Genomic DNA, 25,909 nt, shown 5'->3' with positions numbered 1-25,909 from the left:
TCTCATATCGATCTCTTTTCTTTTTAGGCCGTGTTGAAATTGCGGGACCTCGTGCGCATCGTTATCTCGCAACACGCCTGCCGCTGACCGCTTCTCGGAGCTGATAAGAAGCGAGTGCCCCAGTTTACTTCGTTTTCTCGCCTACGAATCCTCTTCCTACTCCTCAAGCACTCCAAATTTCCTCCTCGCCATGTCGTCGATCGACCCAGGCTCGGTACGTCCCCCCTCGGAAGGGCTGCCGTCTCCTGCTGTTGGAGCACACACCAACGGCCTGTCCACTCCACAGTATGTCGTCGACAGCAGCTCAGGCACTGGCACACCCATCGGGTTCCAGCGTTTCCCTCATAATAAGCATCTCGACAATGTGGCCAGATCGCCAGGCCGCCACCCCTCTCCGCAGCCAACCCACCTGGGACTACCCGGTCATCACAAGGTTCTCTCAGAGGAAGGCACCGGCTATATTGCGGCCAAGTTTGAAGGCAAGCAGAAACAGATGGAAGAAGGTAAGCCCACTGCCGATCTGATAGGCATATCGGGGGCCAGATCTAACAAATTGCTCAGTCATGGACCGGTTAGAAGAAAAAGGGTTCTTTCCTAGCGATTTCGTGGTGTCTGAGACCACCTGGTTCTACAACATGCTTGGGATTGACGACATGTACTTCCAAACGGAATCCGTCGAGTCCATTGTCACTCAAATCTTATCCCTCTATGCTGCCAAAGTTGCCGCATATGCCCGAGATGACAAGCGCCTAGAGATTCGGCTCGATAAAGAAGATGAAGACCATGCCGTTTACATTGACACTAGCAAGCCCGGTGTTACGTCTTTCAATGGCCCCAACTACGAATCACGCATAGATTCAAAGTATATCGACGGACCCAAGCCTGGGAGAAGCTACCGAATCGAGAGCTTCCGCTCGACCAGTCCTCTACCGGGGGAGAATGAACAACAGCTGCGCTGTTACTTTGTTTACAAGTGCCAGTTCGCCAATCCTAACCCCAATCCAGATGAGACCAACATCGAGATTATTGGAGAGAAACGATTCCTTCAGAAGGCAACTCCTAATACAAAAGCCATCTATCAGGAAATCATAACGACAGCAGTCTCACGAACTGGGCCTGTCATTGAAATCTTTGACATTGAAGGCAGTCGCGAGAAGCGTTTGGTGGTGGCCTACCGCCAAGGATCTGCCATGGGCATCTTTAGTGCGCTTTCGGATCTTTACCACTACTATCGCTTGACTAGCTCGAGAAAATACCTAGAAAGCTTCTCGAATGGAATCAACGTCATCTCTTTGTACCTGAGACCTGCAAGCAATGTCGAGCTCTCCCAGAAATACCCGCCTATCGAGGCCGCCATCCACCAGATCATGAAGGAAGTTTCCCTTCTTTACTGTGTCCCTCAGAACCGATTTCAAAACCATTTCGCTAGTGGTCGTTTGAGTTTACAGGAAACCATCTACTCTCACTGTGCCTGGGTCTTTATCCAGCAATTCTTGAACCGTCTCGGTTCGGAGTATACCTCATTGACTGCGCTTCTCGATACCAATAACAGCGTGCATGCTGAATTGTTGTCCAAGATCAAGAAACGTCTTCGTACAGAGACTTTCACGTCCGATTACATATCGGAAATTATCAACAAATACCCGGAGCTCATCCACAAGCTCTACCTCGACTTTGCCAACACTCACTACGTCCAAACTGGCCACCCGGAAGATGACTTCCTCCCAACTCTTAGCTACTTGCGTTTGAAGGTTGATGAGATCTTAGATGATAAAGGACTCAAGGATCTGGTCGCCAGAACTGTCGTGAATGAGCATGATGAGATGGTTATGATGGCCTTCCGGATCTTCAATAAGGCTGTTTTGAAAACAAATTTCTATACATCGACCAAAGTTGGCCTGAGTTTCCGTTTGAACCCTAATTTCCTCCCCCAACATGAGTACCCACAACCCCTCTACGGAATGTTCCTTGTCATTAGCTCTGAATTTCGGGGATTCCATCTCCGTTTCCGTGATATCGCCCGAGGTGGTATCCGCATCGTCAAGAGCCGAAACAAGGAGGCTTACAGCATCAACGCTCGCTCTTTGTTTGACGAGAATTACAACCTCGCCAATACACAACAACGCAAGAACAAGGATATTCCTGAAGGAGGTGCCAAAGGTGTCATCCTTTTGGATGTTGAGCACCAAGACAAAGCTCGCGTGGCCTTTGAAAAATACATTGACAGCATCCTGGATCTTCTTATTCCTCCAACCAGCCCTGGTATCAAAGATCCAATTGTTGATCTCCACGGCAAGGATGAAATTCTTTTCATGGGTCCGGACGAGAATACAGCCGACTTGGTGGACTGGGCAACCGAGCATGCACGCAAACGAGGAGCGCCATGGTGGAAGTCCTTCTTCACTGGAAAGAGCCCCAAGCTTGGTGGTATTCCTCACGACGCTTACGGCATGACAACCCTCTCCGTGCGCCAATATGTCCTTGGCATTTACCGCAAGCTTAACATCGATCCATCGACCGTCAAGAAACTGCAGACCGGTGGACCAGATGGTGACCTTGGATCCAATGAGATTCTGCTGGGTAATGAGAGATACACCGCCATTGTGGATGGATCCGGTGTGATTGTCGACCCCAACGGTCTAGACCGCGATGAATTGGTGAGACTTGCCAAGAAGCGAGTCATGATCTCTCAATTCGATCTTTCAAAACTATCGCCCGAAGGGTACCGTGTTCTCGTAGAAGATAGCAACGTCAAGCTCCCCTCCGGAGAGATCGTCAACAACGGAATGGTATTCCGCAACAAATTCCACCTCCGAAATGACCAGGAATTGGATCTTTTTGTCCCATGCGGCGGACGACCCGAGTCCATTGACTTGGGATCAGTGCACAAACTTATTGTGAATGGCAAGTCCGTTATTCCTTATATTGTCGAAGGCGCCAATCTATTCATCACACAAGATGCAAAGCTCCGTTTGGAAAAGGCAGGGTGTATCCTGTACAAGGACGCTTCCGCCAATAAAGGCGGTGTGACGTCTTCATCATTGGAGGTCCTAGCCTCTCTTTCTTTCAACGACAAGGAATTTGTCGAGAACATGTGCGTGCACGAAGACGGAACAGTTCCCGAATTCTACCAGACGTATGTGAAGGAAGTACAAGAGGTCATCAAGAACAACGCCACCCTTGAATTCGAAGCTATCTGGCGCGAGCACGAGCATACCGGTCTACTCCGCAGTGTACTCAGCGATCGATTGAGCTTGGCCATCACAAACCTCGACGAAGAGCTCCAGAAGACTTCTTTGTGGGACAATATCGAGCTCCGTCAGACAGTCTTATTGAAAGCGCTTCCGAGACTGCTTTTGGAGAAAGTTGGCCTGGACACTATTTTGACAAGAGTAAGACCAACCTGAAAATTTTAATCTTTTGAAAAGACTCTTCCTAACTCCATCCCAGGTACCCGAAAACTATCTAAAATCAATTTTCGGCAGTTATATCGCTAGTCGATTCGTGTACGAGTACGGCAGCAGCCCGAGCCAATTTGCATTCTTTGACTTGTAAATCCCCCCTTTCAGGCTTCCAAAATATATCATACTAACTCAACAACAGCATGTCCAAAAACTTCAGCCACCAATTAATGTCCAAGCAGTAAAAAACCACATAATATCTTGTAATTGTCGTTATTGATGTTGAGGATTGGGATTGGCCAGAGTTTTTCTTTTTCTCTTTTTCTTCTTTTAGACAGAAAAGTCAGTCATATCTGGAGCGTACTTGGATTTTTTACCTCCCATAATGTGTCATAAACGAAGACATGCCATCAACGGTGCTTTTTCATCTTGGTACATGTTTGTATGTATTGATGAGTAATGAATTTCGTCGGTTCTATATGGATTAAATGTAGGAATCGACAATATTAATTTAACGATTTTTGCATACAAAATAATATGGATTAAATTATGTACGGTGAATTATCTGTTTATAATAATATGCATGTACATGTGTAGCTCTGGTAATATACACCCCAAATATATGTAGTATTCTCAAATCTGCGTGGCCAAGGCTAGAGGGTAGGGCTACAGCTCGAGTACCTCCTCGAAACCTTCGAAATACATCCCCTCCTCTCGCTCAGTTCGTTGAGCGCTGTCCAATTGGCTCCATACTGTGGGGAACTTGGCCTTGGTCCACTCTTCAATAACATCCTTGGCGATTTCGTGCGGACAGACGTTGTATATCTGCGCAATCCTGTTGTCGGCAGCATTAGCAGATGAAATAATGGACTTGGTAGAAGTGGCGGGGTTAGGAGATACGTACATGTCGGCATCTGGTGACTGGCCGATCTTGCTATGCAGCGCATCGAGCGCTTGCGTCACGGTGTCCTGCTCACCCTGAGCCGCGAGGGCTTTGATGTAGGCGAGATACAGGGACCGGTCTAGTGGGATCTCTAGCATGGTGATTTTCTGCATCATCTTGGCTGCCTCGGCCACACCGTTGGGCAGAGATTGGCACACCTTGAAGAAGATGGCGAGGGTGGTGTGAGTTGGGCCGTCGTCGGAGCGCAGGATCTCGCGGAATACGTCCATCGCATCGTCAGGTTTCTCGCAGGCGGCAAGGGCTAGCATGACCGCGTTTTGCAGGCGTGTGCTCGGTTCGACGTCGACGTCTAGGCGTAGCATGTTGCGGATGAGTTTCACGTTCTCCCAGTCGGCTACACGGGAGAGGCCCAGGAAGCACGAGACATAGGCATCTACGGTTGGGTGTTGGTTGCGGCTGGAGGCGTGTCGCATGTGGCCGAAGACTTCACAGGCCTTGTCGATCATTTTGCGCTCGAAGAAGACATTCATAATCGCGATCCGGCTTTCTGCTTCGGTTTCGGGGAATGCGATTCTCAACAGTTGATATGCTCTCCATATGTTCTCGTCGTCTTGCTCTTTGTTGTGAATGAAGTTTAGCAGGGCCGAACGGATGATGGGTCGCTCGTTGATCAGAGCGTAGGAACTGAGTCGTGGCCGGAGTAGTTGAGAGAGAGCATCCCATTCATTCCGACTTGCTAATATGCCGGTCAAAGCTGCCAGTGTCTCGGGTTCGATTTGAGTGTTATCTTGAATGAGTGGATCCAAAAGCTTCGATATTTGATCGTATGCTGCATCGTCGTGAGGGTACTGACATAGCAACTTGATAAGCCGGTATCTCATCGAGAGACTTATGTTTGTAGATGCGTCGCCTTCTTCTAGGCTACTCAAGATGCTTAGTGTTCCCTTTATATCCGAGGATTTAACACATGATTCCAATTTCAATAAAAGAAGCGAATCGCCATCGGACTTGAGATTCCATTTGGTGATCAATTCTGAATATTCCACTGCTAATTGTGAGTTGCCAATGAAATTTGCGTATTGGACGAGGTCGTTCACGCAAGATACAGAAAGCCCATGTAGAATGGAAGGGTTCTTCGAGCTCCAATCGTCGAGCTTTTTTGTCAAAGCAGGTGCGCCGTTACCTTTAGCCGCTTCCATTAACAAGAGAACATCACGCGTTTCTGTACTCGGAGACGACGCATATTTTTTCAAGAGTTTTCCAGCAAACGCAACATCTCCACTCAGTATCGATGCTTTTGATACCGCAATTTCTGTGGCTTGAGTCGGCTTTTCCTGCAGAGGAAGTGGGCATTCATATATAATCTTGGCAGCATGGACGTCATTTTGTTCGATTAATTCCTTCACCAATTCTTCTTGATCGAGAGGTGTGAAAATATAATCATATTCAGCCGACAAGGTGTTGACGAAATTATCAACTCGAACTCTATCTCGTTTGAGCGCGAGTCCTCGGATTATACAGATCCAAGGCAATTCATGCAAACTGAGATCCGCTGAGGCTTTGAGCATGGGCCACGATCTCATGGCCACTCGTTCGGCGTACACAGGGTTACTACAATTGGCCAGGATTTTTATGTAGGCCAAAAGTGCCCCGTAGCTTATTTCAGTAGAATTTTGTTCTGAGGACGCAACCAAACAGTCGTAGGCATTGTGAGCCATCGTTCGTACATGGTCGTGAGAATCGGGATGACAGATCGCTCGAGAGAGCACATAGAGGACTGTCTCCGAAATTTCTGCAGACCTGAATATTTGCCATTCTTTCCCATCCTGTTCTTGCTGATTGGATTTAATGTATTCGTATGTATCAACGAGGCGCTTGGCATGAAAGTCGGTGATGACTCCGGGTTCTTCAGCTCGAGCCTCGAGGAAATCCTGGTATGACTTGCAAAGAACATCAAAAGGTGGTGGCCTTCGTCTCGTACTCAGCGATTTGACCAATTCGCTCATTGCCTGGAGCCCAATTTCTGAAGCTGGGACATTGGCTGTCTCCGTTCGCGACGGGGTTGGGAAAGCAAAGAACCCTCGTGATTGGACATGTCGGTTGTATATTTGGCCGGTATGCAGTATAGACGATGGCGAATAGATTCGGCTCCGGCGGGGTGAGAAGCACACAGGCTCGTTATTCAAGATGGCTCGAAATACGCGTCGCGTTAGATGGGATTGCATCGTTGCTGTAGAATCTATCGAAGAACCGGCAGTGACATAAGCAGCAGCAACACAAAAGAGATTTCATCAAAGACAGAAGATTTTTTTCAATGGCTCACTGCATCACCCCATATCTGTAAATCAATCAATGCGGACGTGGATGTTGACGTTGTTCTTAATAGAATTTGAAGGTAGTTGTGGTTGACCGGCTCGAACAAATTGTTGCGGGCTTGGCGTGGAGCGGCGAGGGACAACAGGGAGAAAATTGAGCTTCAAGCTTCCACCCTGACCATCTATCAACTGTCCACTCCTTTATCCTCCGCAACGGAACACAATTAGGCATTGGGTGGATTGAAGCGCCGTGGAAATGTCTCTGGGTCTGTCTTTCCGAAAAGGAGTCGTATTATCGTACAATGCCGGGACATTCGCTCCCTCGTGCTGTCGATGGGCTTCATCATCTGCGAGCCTCAAGACAGTCTTTACCACTCCCACCAAGAAGCAATCATATTCATCGCCAGGCAGTATGTCTATTTCTATTTCTATGGCCTGTTTTACAGGTGCTCATGTGTGACCTGGCGCTGATTCTACCTAGAAATGAAGGCACTTACCAGTCGTCAAAGGATCACCCAGCGCTCGAAGATTATGGAGGAGTCAAAAAACCAGGCTGAGGGTCGTACACTCGAAAAGTTCCAGTCTCGGGAATGGACAGCAGGCGATGTCTACTCTCCTCACGACTTTGGTCCAACTGAGATGAAGAAATGGATGAAGCGCTGGGGCCCGGAAACAGACGCCTTTGATGCTTTGAACATAAATCCCCTTGACCAGTATAAAGTAAGTGCCTTTCTTCGAGCAGATTCTGCTAAACTGGTGACTCACGAATTGGCGGTGTAGAACTTCTCTATCATGTCTGAATACGTTACTCCCATGGGCCGGATAAAGGCACGCAAATTCACTGGCTTGCGTCCAGTCAACCAACGCAAGATCGCCAAGGCAATTCGTCGCGCTATCGCAGTTGGGCTCATGCCTAGTGTTCACCGACACCCCGAAATTCTCGCTCTTGAGGCGAAATCTAAATATGGTTCCTTATAGGGAGGAGAGTTCAGTTTTTAATGGTGCTTAGGCTTTACGCGTGGTCGTTTGGGTGGCATATGTGTGTCAGGAACACGCACAAACAGGATTTGTACTGTATCTACTTGTATTATCATATTTTTCTTATTAATGATGCTACCTGTGACTGAATTTCGGTGTTGACTCCTTCGATCTATGACACCATCAACAAACCCCACTAATTTAAAACAACTCCGCCGCCTGCTGAGCGTCTTCCTACTTACACCTACTCCAAACAACAACATTTTGAAATAATCACAGACTACGGAATTGTGACAACCCGTAACCAAATTGCAATTGTGATGTCTCTCACAAACGGTGCGTATTTGTCTTCGTCGACGCCAACTTTCTTTCTGACATGTGTCACAGAGGCCATCTGGGCTGCCAGCCCCTCCACCACACGCGGACAAGCCACCCAGCTATCTTCTGACGCTAAGGGCGAGCGATTGGCTTATGCAGTATTTCCCACCTTGAAGAAGCTGAAAATAAGCTAGACTAACAAGTGAAATCCTTCTAGTCAAACAAATCCATCTTCCTACGCTCTATCGACGACCCCACAGTTTCAAAACAGTACACAGAGCATAAAGCCCAGACCACGGTTGCGCGTTTCTCGCCCTCTGGCTATTATGTCGCTAGCGGAGATGCTGAAGGTACAGTCAAGGTCTGGGATTGTGTTGGAGAGGGTGGCACGAGGGGGGACTTTCCCATTATCAGCGGGCGGATTAATGACATCGCGTGGGACGGTGAGTCACAGCGCATTGCTGCCGTTGGTGATGGGAGAGAACAATACGGGCGGTTCATTACTTGGGATAGTGGAAACAGCGTCGGCCAAGTTAGAGGACATACAAGACCCGTCAATTCGGTCTCCTTGAAACCACAGCGTCCTTTTAGAGCGGCTGCAGGAGGTGATGATAGGGCCATTGTGTTCTACCACGGGACTCCATATAATTTCAAGACTACAATACGCGACAACCATAGCAACTATATCTATGCCGTTGCTTTCAGCCCCGATGGTTCTCATTTTGTAAGTGTTGGAGGTGACCGCAAGATATGGCTGTACGACGGCACAACTGGTGTAGTAGAGAAACAAATTGGAGAAGGAGAACATACAGGTAGTATCTTTGGCGTCTCTTGGTCAAGTGACTCTAGAAAATTCGTGACCGCGAGCGGCGACAGGACTGTCAAGCTTTGGGATGTTGAAACTAGTGAAGCGATCCAGACTTGGAAGTTTGAAGACGAAGGAAAGGCCGATATTCATCATCAGCAAGTCGGCGTGGTTAAGCCATCAGGTCGGAGCGATGGCCTTATTATCAGTTTATCTCTCAGCGGAGACCTGAACTACTTGGTGGAAGGCACCCCTAAACCCAGACAGGTTATCCAAGGACACCAAAAGAACATCACGGCTCTGACCTCATTCAAATCTGCCGAAGGTACGGAGACGTTATGGACGGGAAGTTTCGAGGGCCGAGTCCGCAGCTGGGATACAGCGTCAGGCACTGCAGAACCAATCGATGGAGAAAACCCCACGGCTTATATTTCCGGACTCACATCCACCTCCGAAGGGAAAGGCAGGATATACAGTGTTGGCTGGGACGACACTCTCCGTATTGCAGATGCTGGAGCCAAAACTTACACCGAAATTTCGACCAGATTATCGTCACAGCCGAGAGCTGTTACAGCAACAGAGGGGACAGTTCTTGTTGCACATGCGCAGGGCATTGACATTATTCAAGACGGCCAGAAGACTGGCAGCGCTAAGTTGCCAGCTGAGGCGACTGCTGTAGCTATTCACGGAACCACAGCTGCAGCTGGAGCCGTGGACTCCACGGTCCAGATTGGAACGGTGAAGGACTCCACATTCACGTCTGAAATCGAATTCAAAGCATCACAGAACGGGATCACTGTTCTCGCATTCTCCCCCGATGGTTCTTTACTTGCAGTTGGAGATGCTCGTGGCAAGATTCTGCTATACAATTCCAAAGACGGCAAACTAGTTACCGACCGCTGGGCTTCTCATACTGCCCGCATAACATCGATAGCCTGGAACCCGGAAGGTACTCATGCAGTCAGCGGCTCTTTGGATGCCCACATCTTTGTCTGGAGCGTGGCCCATCCAGGAGAACATCTCCAGGCTGCACATGCTCATAAGGAGGGTGTCAATGGTGTTGCGTGGATTGATGGCGGCAACAAGCTTGCTTCGGCTGGGGCTGATGCCTCCGTCAAGATTTGGAAAGTTGAGAATCTGCCATAAACCAGTATCTCGGGCATTCCAGGCGATTGGGGCGAACAGTGAAACTGTATGATTACCTACTGATTATGTAGTCTCAAATGCAGTGCACTGTCTATACATGTGTAGATGTCAAGATGATTACCGGATATGATCCAAGCTAGCTGCGTAGCCAGGCGAGGCGCTAAGCATGTGAATGCGGCATACATTTCTTCTGCCAGAGCTATATCTAGCCCTCTATTCTTGTGTTCGCCAAGCTAAAGCCCTATAAATAGCCAGTAGGTGTTATGCGTTCATAAGGATCTGTTATTATTGATGGAGTTGCAGCCCGACTATGTAATTATATATTACAAGTACTGGTGGTCCATTATTACGGAGCTTGTCATGATTCCTTGGCAGGTGATCAGTGCTGCGAGCGCGACCTCGTCAAGCCGTCGCTACCTCCGCGTCCTCTCCCCAGTTTATGCAATTTAGGGCTTTGAACAGCGTTATCATTTTTGTCCGTGGTTTTGTTGTACCGAATATGTCTTGAGAATGGTGCTGGATTTGCGAATAACATGATAGCTCCTGAAACAACAGCCCGTGAACGATGAGCCCGGCACGGCCTTCAGCTGCAAATCCCCGCATTCTGCGGCCACAGGTAAATTCTCAAGCCAACTCTTTATGATGACACTTACTGATGGCGCTCTTGCTTCCGTAGCTACGACAAGTGACCTTCATCCTTCCCCAAACCGGCCAGCGGCTCAAAGGCCTGCTGAATCTGGGAAACCGCGATGTTGCAGAAGATGGCAGCGACGACGAACGACATCCATTGTTGGCTGGCAGCAGCGACATGGAATCGGCACACCACCCATCCGACATGATGGCGACCATGCGAGACAAAGTGCAAGGCTCGTGGAACGAAGTGTACGCATTTGCAACCTCGGAACTGGGCATAGGAGTCTTTAAGTTTGGCCTGGCTTACTTGCTGGGATCGTTGGCAACTTATATTCCTGCTATTTCCGACCTTCTCGGCCATCAGGACGGCAAACATCTAGTCGCAACCATAACCGTGTATTTCCACCCCGCACGCTCTCGAGGAAGCATGTTCAAGGCGTTGATCTGCGCAATCCTCGCCTTTCTTTATGCTAGCTTCGTGTCTGTCACCAGCATGTGTGTGTCCATGTTTTTCGAGAATCTTGATCTTCTCGTCATAGGCCATATCATAGTTTTGGTTGTATTCTGTGCCGGAGGTTTCGGTTTTATCGGTTGGGTGAAACAAAGATTCAACGATCCTCTGGTCAATGTTGCATGCTCGCTAGCCTCATTATCTACAATCACAGTTCTCACGAGAGAGGGTGCGGTCCAGAAAGGCGATTTGTCTTTTGCAAAGATCTCGCAAACCGTGAAAATGCTGGTAATGGGGGTGTGTTCCACAATGGCAGTATCATTTCTGATCTTTCCCATATCCGCGCGGAAAAAACTGCGATCCAATCTGACAACCATGACCAACACCCTCGCCATAATGTTAGCTGGTGTCACAGAAAGCTTCCTCACCGGATCTGATGAGAATTTGCGCGCCTCAGGCTTTGCTGATGCGTCGGCACGGAATAGAAAGGCTTATGGCGTTCTCGACAATTTGGTCAAAGAGGCAAAACTTGAGCATTATGTCGCGGGCACTGAAAGAGAATATCGGTTGGAAAAGAGACTAGTTCGATGCATTCAGGATATCAATCAGAATATGGGCGGCCTGCAGAGTGCTGCAAGCCTCCAGTTCCAGCTACTAAAACAATCTCAATTGCATGTATCAACTCCACATGGGAGCAACTCAATGGCCCGAAGGCCAAGTACAACTGGCCCTATGGATCACTTTTCAGCCTATGGAGATACGGCATCTTTGGCATCAGAATATGAACTTGAAACTGAGCCAGGCGAAACTGCTATCCCTGTTCAAACTGACGATAATAATCAGGAAGCTGGGAGCCCCCATTCAGAACAGTCACCACATCGGATGTTTGAAGTCTTCATCAGTCATCTAGGTCCTTCATTGGTAATATTTCTCCCCTCTACCAATTTATTTGGCGCTAATTGGATGAATAGCAATCGTTTGCTTTCACCTTGAAAGAAATCTTGGAGGAGATTCCCTTTGGCCCTGGCCCGAAGTACCAAGTCTCGTTCAATAGCAGATTCAAAACAAGCCTCAACCGTGCTTTGGAGCTGTACCGAGAAGCAAGAGAAAAAGCTTTGGAGTCCGTATATCGTGAAAAAGATTTCGCAAAAATAGTATCACCTGCTGTCGAGGCCGACATGGAAGAAGTTTCAGCTAGCTGCGGTCATTTCAGTTTCACGCTGATGGAATTTGGGGAACAGTTGAAAGATCTACTTGAGATTTTAGATGATCTGAAACTTGAGTGTGAAGAGCGCCCTCAAGGTCATTCATGGAACTGGCTCAAATTCTGGCGCTCTTTCAAGAGCTCGGCACCTAATTTCAATTACTTTGACTACGGTTAGTCTCTATAACAATACCAAAACAACATGATTGCTGAAGATTTTTCTAGGTGAAAGTCCAAACCCAAACCCTAACGCTACATCTAATATACCTTCCATAATTCGGAAAACTTACTATTCTCTGGAAACCGGATACTCGGATGGAACACGACATCGAAATCGGCTCCCGTACCGAATCTGGAAGTCGTTGAGCTTTTTTCGTCGCGACGAGACAAAATTTGCCTTGAAAGTTGGTGTCGGCGCTGCTCTTTACGCACTTCCATCCTTTCACTATGCAACCCGGCCCATATTCACTTATTGGAGAGGGGAATGGGGTCTTCTTTCTTACATGTTGGTTTGTTCCATGACTATTGGCGCCTCCAATACGACTGGATATGCTCGTTTTTTCGGTACCTGTCTAGGAGCTTGCTGTTCAATTGCTGCTTGGTATGCGACAGCAGGAAATGTCTATGGATTAGCCTTCTTCGGTTGGTTAATGGCTACATGGACTGCTTATATCATATTAGTCAAAGGCCAAGGTCCAATGGGTCGCTTTATCATGCTTACATATAATTTATCAGTTCTATACGCCTACTCACTGACAGCGAATGACAATGATAACGACGACGATGAAGGTGGTACCCACCCAATCATCACTGAAATTGCTCTCCATCGTGTGGTTGCAGTTCTTTCTGGCTGCATTTGGGGTATTATAGTTACACGAATGATCTGGCCAATAAGTGCAAGAGCCAAGTTGAAAGAAGGGTTGAGTTTGCTGTGGCTACAAATGAGTCTGATATGGAAACGTGACCCTCTGTCAACGATGGTAGATGGCAAGCCGGCTATTGCATATTTGAGCTCCCGAGAGAAGCTGCAAATTGAACGATTTGTATCACACCTAGAATCACTACAAAATGCCGCGAAGTCTGAATTCGAGCTGAAAGGTGCATTTCCGGAGGAAGCCTACCGGAATATGATACAACGAACGCGAAGCATGCTCAATGCCTTTTATGCTATGAATCTCGAGATACTAAAAAACCTCACCGCTTCGGAAGGCGAGATATGTCTACTGCAATACACTGCCCAGGAGCGAGGACAGCTGTCATCTCGCATTAGTCATTTGCTTTCTGGTAAGTCTTCATCGGCAATGAGACGTGCTCGAGACTTACCTAGTAACCATTGTGTAGTTCTTGCATCCTCTATGAAACTCGAATATCCCTTGAATAACTCTCTTCCAAATATACAGCATGCGAGGGACAGGCTCCTGGCTCGCATATTCCACTTTCGCCAAGAAAGTGAGCGCTCGTCACTTACAACTGACGGTGATTATGCCCTACTTTATGCCTACGGTAAGATTTGCCCTCATGCGCATCTATTGCCATCGCTGATGCAAGTAGTCTTGGTTACGGGTCAGCTTGGGAGTGAGATTGTCGAACTCATCAACGAAATTAGCCAGCTTTTTGGAGTTCTGAACGAGGATGTCATCGGACTCGAGTAACACGGTCAAGATGTTGACTATTTGATTTGAGAGAATGGAAATGGCGTCAGGCCAGAGAAACGAAGAACTCAAACTAAAGAACTATTTGTACTGTAGCTTCTGTAATATGAATTGTATGCGTAGCCTGTGGTTGAAAGAGCGCTCGATTTGCTGCATTTGATCTCCCAGCGTCGTAGCAACCCCATGGCTACCCTCCCTCCATAGTGGTACTATGCACCAATGCGGGTGGCGGGACGAAGCCGAACGTCTGCACTCCCCGTCCATTCAACAAGGAGAACCTTTCCATCAACGTTGATGAACACCGGCGCGGATTTCCATCTCTAACGGTTGTTTTATCGCATGAGGCAAATTAGATGAATCCATATGACACGCCTGATACCGTGAATGAAGACCTAGATCTTCCCAGTGGCTTCGCGCAGCCGATCGCGCGTCCCTCACCATGCAGATTGATCCGGCAGCTCTGAGTCGCACAGACTCGACATCAGCAGGTGTATCAGCTTCCAAAACTGTCGCATCATCCGGTTCTCTGACCCAGAAATCCACAAAACCTCTTATATCTGTCCCGCGACTCGATCTCGAACCTGCATATACCGACCTCAAAGCCGCAATCGGCGACAACTGGGCTGAGTACAAGCAGTCCACAGCCCTTTTCCTCCTTGGTACGCATACATCATTCGACCTTCATCAAAGCTCCTCCCAGCTGGGTGCTATTTATATAGGCAATCTAATTTTGCTAATCATTGCTTCTTCCTTGCAGGCCATCTCAACCAAGATGAATTCTCCTCACGCGCCGATCACATAGTTTGCGCTGATCCGAAAACTGAACATCTACATAACAATTTTATATGCGCACTTATTGGAAACTTATCGAGAGACCTCCCTGATCATGGAGTCGCGAGCTGGGTATCAGCAAATGACAAACCGACTGTGGTGTCCAAACCGGTCTCTAGTGACCTCGCGGAGCAAAGGCTGAAGACGGAGGTTATGCAACTGCCTCCCCGAGATCGTCGTAGAATCAAGGCCATTACTGAGGTATGACGGTGTCTTTTATATGTTATTTGACCAGGAAGCGCTGATATCTATTTCTCTACAGCCGGATCCTCAGGAAATCAGCCGAAATGAGCTTGAAGAATACCATCTAGCTAAGCAGATCAAGCTACCCAGCCAGGTGCCAGCAAGTGCCGGGGGTCTGAATAAAACCAGTAAGAAGTTCAACCCTATTATATCCATGCTTTTCTAATACTTCTTCTCTTTTCTAGATTGGGAACTCGAAATCAGAAAACGTTATGCTCAACCACTCGCGTCAGAAACTGGTGAATTCCCTGATGCGGAGTCGATCTACGCGCGTATGGTGCCGATTTGCTACGAGGAGTCCGTCGCTAGCGGAGCGAGTTTTCCTTGTGCAGAATTAATGGCTATTGCGACGGAAACATATGTCAAAGAAGTATTATCAAGTGTTTTCTCACGCACAAGGCATAACGGTCCGTCTGGGACCATCAATGGCATGGTGACGCGGAAATATCGCAGACAGCTAGAGCGCGAAGAATTGGCGTTCGCCCGCGGAGAAATAGCCAAGGACATCGCATCCGGCCTTCTCCCAGCCGAGGCGCGAGAAGCGAGTATCAGGCAACCGTTGGGAGTGAGAGACCTGAAGCTTTCGCTCACTCTGGGTGGCGCTCTACTTGGCCAAATGCCCTTGCTCATCGACCATATTATGAGCGCATACGATGAAGATGAACTAGAAGCTGAACGACAAGGATATATTGAGGAATTGCAAACGAAGACCGAGGATGATGATGGGGTTCCTAGCGCTGATGAAATGGATATAGACGAAGAATGGGGGTGGGAAGGAGGCACAGGTGTAGAAAGGGAGCAGTTAGGCTCTCTTCTTGACGAATGCCTAGCACTGGCAGCCTAGTGACACCAACCGGATATACAGTGACTTTTTGCGTATGTCGGTGCTTATTAGACACTGCATGTGTCTAGTCTACTATCCGGTTTCATTATCAGCGCTCAATTCATGGGCTGAATAGGCGCGTTGGGCGTTACAATGGACTTACAGATACATATTGGGTCGACAAAGCAGGGGCTTATACCTGGTTCTGCTCCTCTTGAATACGTGGTCCTCTCTTACGAATTCGTTGATTCACGGTGATTGTGTTTTCGCATTTGGGGTGGAGTCGATCAAATCCTGTTTTTGAATTCATTTCTAAAATCTCTGTTTAGTTACCTATATTGCTATTATTATGTACTATATGCTAGATGCAATTTGTGAACAAATCCAAAGCTCCATTGCTCTTTGAGGCTTGGCAGCATCAAATGCTTGTCTATACGATAGTAACTGCAAATACATGGCACTCTAGTTGTGAAGACTATACTCTGTGATATTTCTATACTTCAATGCTTCTTGGTGCAGCGTCAATCATTAGAGAATCATAAGCTCCCATTAAAATATTTAATTTAAAATACAGTCTCATAGCTCTAATGTTCATCTATGAGAAAATGATAGCCCTAGCCTGCATTTGACTCTCATCAGCGAGGCAGTTGTTCCACAACCAGTTTCAAAATCTCTTCTGTAGATTTGTGGAAATTTACAGGATCCTTCGCAACTGACTGCCATATCTCACCGTGTTTTGGCTCGCTAATAATACACTTGGCAATTACATCCTGTCGTTTTTCTTCAGTGCCATGTTGAATTAGGAATTTGTAGTACCAGGCCCAAGTGTCGCCGATTCCACTATCAGATAAAATGGCCTTTTCGAACCATGTCATGGCCTTCTCCAATCGTCGTTCGTCCCAGAAGATACGCGCAACGGTCACAAATAGAATCGGGTCATTGTCAAGCTTCTTAATTGCTTCCAAGCTTCGTGGTTTCCTGTGAGTTCGAGGTTCAAGGTGCCAAATACTCTCAGCCCACAAAAGTCCTGACTGTGGTACTTCCTGAAGAGCCTTGGCCATCAGGACTTTAGCTTGACTGATGTTGTTTGCACGTCGCTCAACTCGGACACTTTCAGTCCATAGCTCGGCATTCTTGGGAATAGCCAGCCGGGCTCTGTCAAGAATCGAACGTGCCTTCACTACCACACCGGCTTTTTCTTCAAGACGAGAAGCAAGAAGCCATAGCGGCACGGATTGAGGACACGCTCTGGTACCAGTGCCATAAGCTTCTCTCGCTTGAGGATACTTCTTTTGCGACTCGTATATTTGCCCCTTCATCATCCAAAGCTTATCAGCCTTGGGATAAAGCTGTAGGCCTTGGTTGACTAGATCTAATGCTTCGTCCATATTTCCCAGCTGGCGTTCAAAAGCAACACTTTTGATCCAAACACGGTCTGTGCCCGCTTCGCGACGTGCAGTACTTAGTAGTTCTCTTGCATGTTCAGTCTCGCGGGCGTCCGTCTCTAACTTGACAGCCGCAAGCCAGATATCTTCGTTATTGGGATTACGTGCAAAAGCCCGCTTCAGGACCAGTCTAGCACTGTCTATCTCCCCAGCTTGCCATTTCTCCTTGGCGAGCTGCATCCAGAGAACCTCATTTTGAGGACAAGCCTCCACTGCCTTTTCAAGAACTTGCCACAAGGCCTCTTTAGTACCGTGGTTTCGTTCTAGATCAGCAGCCGCAAGCCAGACGGTCTTGCTGGTCGTGAAAACACGCAACGCATAGCTATAAATCGCTCTTGCAGTTTCATATTTGCCACGAGCGATGCTTGCCCTGGCGTCCTCCATCCATATGTCTTTCCGATCATCATCCTCGTCGAGACTCCAACCGAGAGTCTCTCGGACAATTGCTCCGCATGTCAGGATTGCTCCTTCTTCTTCACAAATCTCAGCTTCTGTGATCCATTCCTCCCTCTTTGGCATAGCATTTTCACGAACAAGCACTTGGATAGCCCTTTTCATAACGTTGACCTTAGATGCTGTGCCCATTTGCTCTTGCAATCGGGCAGCTGCAATCCAAATTTCATGGCTTGTCGGCACGGCCTTGCGGGCCGCGTTCAACACTTTTTGTGCATTCTCAGGAGTTTCTAAGCGGGCTAACGCAAGCCAAAGCTCCACAGATAGAGGAATCATTTCAGTAGCCTTTGCTAGTAGAAGTCGTGCATCTGCGGGATCTTCTTCCAGATTGACAGCCTCTTTCCAGATTGCGACAGACTGTGGAATATGAAGAAGAGCTTGTCTAAGGACATTCTTCTTAGCACGGATGTCAGACTCCAACTTCATTGCTTCAATCCATAGTCTAGTGGATCGATCGTTATGCTTGATAGCATTCGCTGCTATGATTTTGGCATTATGATTGTTGTTCAGTCGAATATTTTCCAACCACGCATCTTCGCTTTTAGGGCACAATTCACACCCCTTCGCGATGTAGTTTCTGGCAGCGACAATTTTTCCTGCCAGTTCTTCCAAACGAGCGATGGCAATCCAACCAGGTGCGTGTTTAGGATTGGTGCGAGTAACTGATTCTAAAAGGACCCGCACGCGCTTGATATCGCCGATTTCCACTTCGCCAGCCTTCAATTCTGACTTGGTCAAACTCGTAAGATATCCTTTCGGGTCAATATTGGTCGCACTGCCCGATGCTGCATCACCTGAAGAACCAAGTGCTGCTTGGTCAAGGCGTACTTGAAGAACTTTGTCGCGAGCAGCACCGATATCCGCAAAATTTGTCAAGCTTCCATCTGTGCCTGCAGTGTCGGGGTTTTCCGTCTGCGTGCCATCTTCGGCTAAAGTGGTTTCAAACTGAGTTGAGTCTCTAGCGCTCGCAATGACGCTGTCCGGAACAGCATAAAATCTTTGTCGTAAATTCTGTCGAGCACGTCGATTCTTCCCCGTAAGATCGCCAACCTCAGGAATGTTAGCCCAATCGTCGTCAGAAACCGTAGCTAGCGACCGTTTGAGGTCGGCGAACTGTTGCTGAATCTTGGGGTTATTCCTCTCGTATTCTTCGCGTTCTTCTCGTTCTCGGGCTTCCCTATAAATAGCGAAATATATCAAGTCGGCATTCTGTTCACAACGCAGAGATGACACGATAAACTGAAATGATCTCCAAAGGCAAGATTGAAATGAAAAGAATAGGAAATTGATGGGTGAGACTAACCTTCTTGACTTTCGTCTCCTATCCATCCTGTCATCTATCTCTTGATATATGCGGTCTGCTTCATCATCCTCCCTGTCATATTGGCCGTATGCGAAGAGCCCGACCTCATTGTCCGGGTCTTGAAATCGCTCATCATCTTCTTCTTCCTCGTGTTCTTTGCCCTTGCCTCCCTTCTCACGTCCTGCGTTGTATGCTGTAGGTGGCGCGGCACCAAGTTGCTGGGCTCTTTTCGCTAAAGCTTCCTGGATTTGTTCTGGTGTCGGACCTTCTCGCGCTGGACCCAAGTCTGACCGTGTCGTAAATCCAGTGGCGCCTCGACCAAGACCAGCGACATAATTTTCTGGCGCCGCCTGCGTAAGGAAATCCTTCCTATTATAAGACATGTTGGCATGAGCCGTGTAGGAGGGGAGGCTCAAAAAGCTGTGTTGCTCGGAGGTTGTATTTCACAGGTTGCGGCTAAGAAGAGTTTCCCAGCCCGTCGGCAGGTGGCAAAAGCTGTCAGGCACAGCTTATCGGAACAGATAACGATTCACTCTTTAGACTAGCTCGTTTCAGTATATACCAGAATTTTATTATTATAGGAGTATGATGACGATGTGGAAAACAAGAGACACTGGTATTGAATTTGCGAAAAAAATAAAAATAAAAAAGCGGTTGTATAATGGCGGTTGGGCGCATGTATCAAAGTATCATTATTTTATATAGATCAATACATTAATGATAGATGCATGCGAGTCAATAAATATATATTAGTTTATTATATCCTCAACGCGCTAGACCTGCCAGCCAGAGACCGAGTTAGTTCGGCTGTTATACCGTATTCATCAATCAACACTGGGAAATTTATACATAGATCGCCGGAATATCGGTTGGGTCAATAGATGAGACACCGTGGCGCTGCTGAAACACCAATCTATGAAGTAGCCGATCATACATTACGCTGAGAACGCCTGATCCCGTCGTATCATGGAACATGGAGACGGGAACACTCGCTCCACATCTTCAGAGCAAGACATCAACCTGAAAATTGTTATAATCTTATGGAAAATTCAGACTAGTCGAACGATTCATTTGATAATCTAAATGAAATCATCCAACGATGAAACCCTGCTGTAGTCTTTTTGGGATCCTTTAGCAATCGGTAAGAGGAACCTTGACATCAAGGTTAAAATATGAACGTGGGCCCCTTCCTTTCGGAATGGAGAAGGGCATGAGATATCTATTAATGATATGCCTTTTGTGTAGTGGCCCGTGCCTATTTTGGTCAAGACTAGTCGATGATGATAGCTGGACAGAACAATGGCTTTCGAAATATTAATATGTATCACTGATTTGTGCCTTTCAATGACAGTCAGAGGGCTAGTCCCGTTATCGGAGTGCATCGGTGCCTGATGTAATTTCATCGGCATTTCGCAGATGGGCGCTTGAATCTTGAAAGAGGCTCTGCCAGATGAAGGCCTCGCTCAATAACAGTTCAATTTCCTTCTCGGTCCAATCCTTTGTAGGTAGCGCCTGAAGAAACATCATGACTTCCTATTCTCTCATTAGGTAAAGGGATACTTGATGCGATTAACAGCCTCATTACCTGAAAGTCCATTTTGAGTAGCCTGTCAGTCCATTTCACAAGGAAGGCTGCACAAACATAAAGATGAAACCTTGAAAATCCTTGTTCTTCAGCCTATTCAATAAGCTGTTAGCAAGTGAAGACTGTCCAATAGGCAAGGAGAGCAAAATCTAGAAGTCTTACCATATAAGTATCCCACATGCGGATAGTATTCCTAATACTCATCTCTCTCATTAACAGGCAATTCATCCATCTGAAACTAAACTGCATGAATTCCACCCCTTCACTTTCTAAATGATTGGCCAAGCCTGAGTCAATCCGTTTGACTAAATCTCTCAATGCTTTCACTTGTCTGTGAATACCTGGTTGAGCATAAATGTAGTTGTCTTGAATTCCGTCGAGTAGTTTTGTTAGACACCAGAAGGAATCTGCTTCCACAGCATCAAGGACGGACCTGGGTAGTTGACCAGGATCCATCCCTTCCTCAACGTTAAAGTCCGTGATATAGGCACCCAGGAAGACCTGCCAAAATGGTGTGACAAGATCATTGATGCCCTGTACATAGCCACTAGCAGGGTGTCTAATCGCCCAAACATAAAGTATCCTTTCCAAGGAGCGTTGTGTTGCCTCATAGCCATACAATTCCAGATGAGGGCTTGTGCGAGGAACATCAATGCTGATTTGGTGCCACACTGCTTCGTCCAAGCCCCTACCGCGACCAGAGTTTGTGTTGCTTGACCCGGAACCGCTAGTCATCGTTACTCGCTCAAATGCCTGGCGAACTCCATCGAGATACTCTTTACGTTTCCTCTCCAACGTTGAGACACGGCGTTCACTATTAGTCGGTAAATATCCGAGAAGCAGCTGCCAAGTCATGGCTCTCACTTCATTCGGGACTCCGGACCAAGCTAAATCACGAAGCTCTGATAAAGACACCGTACTCGCTTGAAGAATACGTTTAAATTTGTTAATTCTTGAAATTCGGGCAGAATGCTCTTCCCATTGGTTGGGTGGAGCATCAGAAGCAGGCGGGGAGTGGTTAATAAGATTTAAAGAGTTGGCCGGATCTGTGAATTTTGAGTTAGGTAGGCGACCAATAAAGAACATAAAGAAATAGGTGAGCTTACCTTTCAAAATTTCTTTATATTGCGGTCGAAGGATTTTGCCTTCGCTCTTTTTCGCCGATGGGTATAGGGATACACCTCGTTCTTCCGCAATGTCGGAGCTATTAGCTCGCTGTCGGCTTGCAAGCTCGTAATTCAGGCTCAAAGTATTGTTTCCAGATGTTGAATTATTTTTCTTGTTCCCAGAATCGCTCTTTCTCGTGCTTCTTCCCTTTTTGCGCATACTGGCAATGCTAGGGAGACCAAATTCATCTTCGTCATCATCATACACAATCTCGTCATAGTCATCTTCATCTAAAGTATCATTATCGTGTGTCCAACTCCCCGTATCTTGTGAATAAGCATTATTATAGGACTGATTGGGAGATGTGGTAGTACGAGCTGGGGGAGTTGTAGAGTGACGTTCCTGGCTTGTTGGAGGACCAGACCGTGGTGGAGTACGAGGTAGGACATGAGACATGCTTCTAAAACAAACGAATGCTAAATTAGCCATAAAGATACCAATGTACGACCAATAGTAATAAGTACGTACTTCAAAATATCAGCGTGAGAGTAGGACGCACCAACAACAGTGTTGGTGTCATAGGGCTTGTTGTTTCGTTGAACAGCCGCTGCCTTTGACTTCCAGAACGGGGACGTATTCCTTCTTCGAGGACGTTAGCAAATGGTAAAATTGAAATTGGATATAAGACAAAATAGCCATCACAAGCGTTGGAACAGGACTTCACATACTCAGAGCGGTCTGCCAAAATATTGGTCAAATATTAGCTAGACTAGTTTGTATGCCTTGGGTTGCAATTGAAGAAAACAGAGGTACGAACCAACCTGTACCATTTCCTGCTCATCACACCGCAAGGGTTAGCTCGTTCGTAGAGGAGGGGAAGCCAGAAAGCAGGACTGACCTGCTGTTGGGCCTTTTTGTTGGCCATCGCTGTGACCGGCTAGATATCTACCAGATGACAGCCCTTCGCAATATCAAGGAAGGGAGGATAGGCCAATTGATCTCTTATCATGCATGCTTATCAAGATCAATATACAACGATAGATGCTCTGGTGGCATGATGTAGGGCCGATAGCCGCTGCTGCCCCCGGAGCGCCATTCTGCCGGGCGGTCAACAGCTCCACTTTCCTCTGTCATCCACCTCAAGTGCTGGACAGCCCTTGTCAAACCTCACTCCCTACCTCAATCTACTGCAGCATCCCCCCAAAATAACACAACTTCACAGTCAGGTCATTTCATTTTTGACCTTGAACTGGGCTCACTTGAGGTGCACATACAATTATACAGGCTCTTCACGGGCCATCTCAGTCATTCTTCCTTGAGGCCAGCATAGAATCAGGATGACCGAGCCAGAAGATCTTGAAGAAGATCTTTTCGCTGACCTGTAGGTAATCAATCTTTCTGTATGCAAGGACATGCTAAGCAGTCATTCTTAAGGTATGATGCCGATGAGCAAGCCAACCAAGCTACCGCAACAGGAAACACTGCACAGCCGCCTGAACCAGCGTCGTTTCCTCCCCAACCAGACGAGTTCAATGAGGGCTATGGTGCCGATACCAAAAGTTTCGCGGTAAATGACACAACTCACAACCAGTACCCGCAAGAATTTCAGGCAGGTAGCATAGGATACGACAACGGTGTTCAGCATGCGGATATAACAGGCTCTGCAGATGCCGAACCTCAGGGAACAGGCATTAAAGAAGATGGGTAAGTGTATATTTCTATTATTCTCTGTCATTTGTTTTCCTTCTTGTGATCGTATTTTCGAATACGCCATCAGTCAACCTCTAGTTGGCGCAAAGGCGGCTGGTAAACACTGGTGTGGGTTTCATCTCTGCGATTTTGAAGAATGCTTTGCAAAGTGCATCGCAAGGGACAATTGCCGAGGACTTTTCTTCCATCTGTGAGCCGCGGCGGGTGTGTCAGTAAGGAAGTGCATATCAGGATGGATATGTTGATTTACCCGATACGGGGTTTGAGGGAGTGCATTAGGCATAGGATTCGGCCATGTGCTTTGCCTTGCTTTCGGCGGTGTATGTGCTAGGCTTCATATTCCATAACAACTACGATTTTGTGGGCAGGTTAGAAGGGGACACCCGGAGATCTGCGGACGTGCTACAATAGTGGTCAAAATTGACCCAGCATACTGTCAAAGTGCAGTCGATGAGAACTGAAGGCCACTGTGTCGTATTTGACGCGGCCGATGTCGTCAGCGACTATAGTACAGTTGATACTATATAGCTTCTTGTCGATACAGTTTGATAGAACAGAGCAGCATATAGACAATTCGACTGTCTCGCAATTGAAAAATATCGAGAAGCTTTATCTAGCTACCGCGGGAAATTAATTGGTTTACACAATCTGGACCAAGAAGAATTATCACCCATTTACACGGTCCAGCCAACCAATGCCGATTTGCGCCGCCTGAACTATATACTCTTTTTCAGTCTATCAACGCGTAAAAGTTCGCACAAACTCGAATTTTACTGGTGTTTTGCATCCCGTGATTGACAGCTAGACGCACTGCATGTTCTTTATACGACCATTTTAGCACGTAATTGACATTACGTGACCTGAAACTGTCGATGGAAACGTGTACACAATACTCTATCTGAAAGCTGAAACGTTGAATCCCATGTAAAAATGCAACAGCTCTGATCCCACAGAATGGTCACCCATTACCGCCACCATGTCGAGGACACACTTTTGAATATCCCCCATCTAATTGCTTTTGTTTTTTAACGTTATATTTGGACTCTGATTTGGAATGGTTCTGATCATCTAATTGTTGGTTATTGCAGGAAAATGTTTATCGGAGGACTCAATTGGGAGACTACAGATCGTATGAAACATTGCATATGTTCCTCTTTCGGTAGCTGTTTATTGACTGATTATGTCTTAGAATCTCTGAAGGACTATTTTTCACAATTTGGGGAAGTCCAAGAATGCACTGTCATGCGTGACAGCGCGACAGGAAGATCTAGAGGATTTGGCTTTCTCACGTTCAGAGACCCAAAGACTGTCAACACGGTGATGGTAAAGGAACATTACTTGGATGGAAAGATTGTAAGACACCACTTCGCCCTTCTAGCTTAATTTAGACCAGGACTAGGCTAATATTACGCGAAGATTGACCCAAAGCGTGCTATCCCTCGTGATGAGCAGGAAAAGACTAGTAAAATATTTGTGGGCGGAGTCAGTCAAGAGGCAACTGAACAGGACTTTAAACAATTTTTTATGCAGTTCGGTCGTGTGGTAGATGCGACTTTGATGATTGATAAAGACACTGGTCGGCCACGTGGATTCGGATTCGTTACGTTTGATAGCGAAGCTGCGGTAGAAGCAACGCTTTCACGGCCTTTGGAGATCCTGGGGAAAGCTATCGAGGTCAAGAAAGCCCAGCCAAGGAGCAACATGAGAGACGATGACGGGGGCAGGGGTCGTCGGGGCAGAGGTGATAGTCAGGGGATGGGTGAAGGCGGTCAACAACAGCAATCGGGTCAAGGTCAGGGGGGTATGGGTAGTGGTGTTAGCCCGCAAATGATGGCTCAATATTGGCAGAGGATGCAGCAGTATTTTACTATGATGCAGCAACAGATGGCAGTTGTGGCAGCCAATCAAGGTCAGGGTATGCCGGGAATGAATATGCCTGGGATGAATCCAGCCATGATGCAGCAAATGAAGCAGATGCAAATGGCTAGTGGTCAACAAGGAGGTCAATCACCAGGTGGAGGCCAACAAAGCATGCAGAACATGATGAACCCAGCTATGGTGCAGCAAATGCAACAGATGCAACAAATGCAGCAAATGCAAAACCAAGGTCAGGGTAACATGAGTGGGCAGATGGGAATGGGAGGAAACTACGCTGCCAACCGGACTGGGCCTGGTTATAATGCCCACGAACAATTGGCCTTTGAACAGCAGAAATACGAACAACAACAGGCTCGCCGGGTAATGGACAACCGTTCATTCTCTCCTTACCAACAAGGAGGCCCCACATCTTGGGAAGGCATGTACGACGAAGTTCCTCAGCCAAATATTCCGACAGGTCCTCAGGGACGCGGAAATGGGATGGGACGAGGTGCGAGTCAGACCCCAAACAAAGCAGGGTCATCTAAAAGTACAACTCCTCAGCCGATGAGTGCTGCCCCTGCAAATGCACCCACTGGTCCTAGGAACGCCGGCAGACCCGGGGCAAACTATCGTGGTGGAGGTCGTGGAGGTGGTCACAGAGGCTTTCATCCTTATGCACGATGAACTGAATCCATGCCCAACAAGGGGGTTGGTTCTCCCTAGTTCTAACATAATAACCCTC

At 47.3% G+C, this 25,909-nt stretch overlaps 8 protein-coding genes across 8 annotated transcripts; 5 read left to right on the top strand and 3 right to left on the bottom strand.

The window, feature by feature from the left end:
* Positions 1 to 190: 190 nt before the first annotated feature.
* Positions 191 to 3,407, top strand: BGW36DRAFT_284382 (putative NAD dependent glutamate dehydrogenase; the record flags this gene model as incomplete). Its single annotated transcript, XM_046210232.1, has 2 exons — positions 191 to 503; positions 562 to 3,407. 2 exons carry the CDS (start codon positions 191 to 193, stop codon positions 3,405 to 3,407), a joined length of 3,159 nt encoding a protein of 1,052 aa, XP_046077353.1.
* A 512-nt stretch (positions 3,408 to 3,919) lies between these two features.
* BGW36DRAFT_366081 (putative mitochondrial respiratory complex I chaperone) lies at positions 3,920 to 6,760 on the bottom strand. Its single transcript, XM_046214708.1, has 2 exons — positions 4,306 to 6,760; positions 3,920 to 4,236 (listed from the first exon to the last, which is right to left on the bottom strand). Exons 1-2 carry the CDS (start codon positions 6,528 to 6,530, stop codon positions 4,068 to 4,070), a joined length of 2,394 nt encoding a protein of 797 aa, XP_046077352.1. The 5' UTR covers positions 6,531 to 6,760; the 3' UTR covers positions 3,920 to 4,067.
* Positions 6,704 to 7,829, top strand: BGW36DRAFT_907 (putative 37S ribosomal protein S18). The gene is made up of 3 exons (XM_046222693.1): positions 6,704 to 7,030; positions 7,102 to 7,340; positions 7,401 to 7,829. Exons 1-3 carry the CDS (start codon positions 6,877 to 6,879, stop codon positions 7,596 to 7,598), a joined length of 591 nt encoding a protein of 196 aa, XP_046077351.1. The 5' UTR covers positions 6,704 to 6,876; the 3' UTR covers positions 7,599 to 7,829.
* Positions 7,830 to 7,918: 89 nt separating this feature from the next.
* Positions 7,919 to 15,725, top strand: BGW36DRAFT_392516 (transcriptional regulator of RNA polII, SAGA, subunit-domain-containing protein; the record flags this gene model as incomplete). The annotated part of the gene is made up of 16 exons (XM_046217705.1): positions 7,919 to 8,074; positions 8,134 to 8,244; positions 8,278 to 8,363; positions 8,397 to 8,428; positions 8,450 to 8,469; positions 8,497 to 8,538; positions 8,572 to 8,640; positions 8,665 to 9,849; positions 10,544 to 11,872; positions 11,923 to 12,328; positions 12,381 to 13,439; positions 13,497 to 13,730; positions 14,227 to 14,466; positions 14,565 to 14,839; positions 14,901 to 15,009; positions 15,067 to 15,725. 16 exons carry the CDS (start codon positions 7,919 to 7,921, stop codon positions 15,723 to 15,725), a joined length of 6,012 nt encoding a protein of 2,003 aa, XP_046077350.1.
* A 464-nt stretch (positions 15,726 to 16,189) lies between these two features.
* BGW36DRAFT_366075 (putative mRNA splicing factor) lies at positions 16,190 to 19,350 on the bottom strand. The gene is made up of 2 exons (XM_046214707.1): positions 18,906 to 19,350; positions 16,190 to 18,779 (listed from the first exon to the last, which is right to left on the bottom strand). The coding sequence occupies exons 1-2, from the start codon at positions 19,286 to 19,288 to the stop codon at positions 16,340 to 16,342; spliced, it is 2,823 nt and encodes a 940-aa protein (XP_046077349.1). The 5' UTR covers positions 19,289 to 19,350; the 3' UTR covers positions 16,190 to 16,339.
* A 923-nt stretch (positions 19,351 to 20,273) lies between these two features.
* BGW36DRAFT_421317 (putative GTPase activating protein) lies at positions 20,274 to 22,522 on the bottom strand (the record flags this gene model as incomplete). Its single annotated transcript, XM_046219548.1, has 8 exons — positions 20,274 to 20,438; positions 20,491 to 20,583; positions 20,653 to 21,536; positions 21,597 to 22,057; positions 22,126 to 22,239; positions 22,326 to 22,335; positions 22,415 to 22,430; positions 22,496 to 22,522. 8 exons carry the CDS (start codon positions 22,520 to 22,522, stop codon positions 20,274 to 20,276), a joined length of 1,770 nt encoding a protein of 589 aa, XP_046077348.1.
* Positions 22,523 to 22,934: 412 nt separating this feature from the next.
* BGW36DRAFT_353177 (uncharacterized protein) lies at positions 22,935 to 23,768 on the top strand (the record flags this gene model as incomplete). The annotated part of the gene is made up of 4 exons (XM_046213409.1): positions 22,935 to 22,978; positions 23,032 to 23,301; positions 23,397 to 23,511; positions 23,676 to 23,768. 4 exons carry the CDS (start codon positions 22,935 to 22,937, stop codon positions 23,766 to 23,768), a joined length of 522 nt encoding a protein of 173 aa, XP_046077347.1.
* Positions 23,769 to 24,399: 631 nt separating this feature from the next.
* On the top strand, positions 24,400 to 25,851 carry BGW36DRAFT_353176 (uncharacterized protein; the record flags this gene model as incomplete). Its single annotated transcript, XM_046213408.1, has 2 exons — positions 24,400 to 24,660; positions 24,724 to 25,851. 2 exons carry the CDS (start codon positions 24,400 to 24,402, stop codon positions 25,849 to 25,851), a joined length of 1,389 nt encoding a protein of 462 aa, XP_046077346.1.
* Between the last annotated feature and the right edge of the window lie 58 nt (positions 25,852 to 25,909).

This window comes from Talaromyces proteolyticus (genome assembly GCF_021365285.1).
Source record: "Talaromyces proteolyticus strain PMI_201 chromosome Unknown BGW36scaffold_1, whole genome shotgun sequence".
NCBI lineage: Eukaryota > Fungi > Ascomycota > Eurotiomycetes > Eurotiales > Trichocomaceae > Talaromyces > Talaromyces proteolyticus.
Note: the sequence above shows the minus strand (reverse complement) of the source record. Positions and strands in the feature narration are given on the sequence as shown.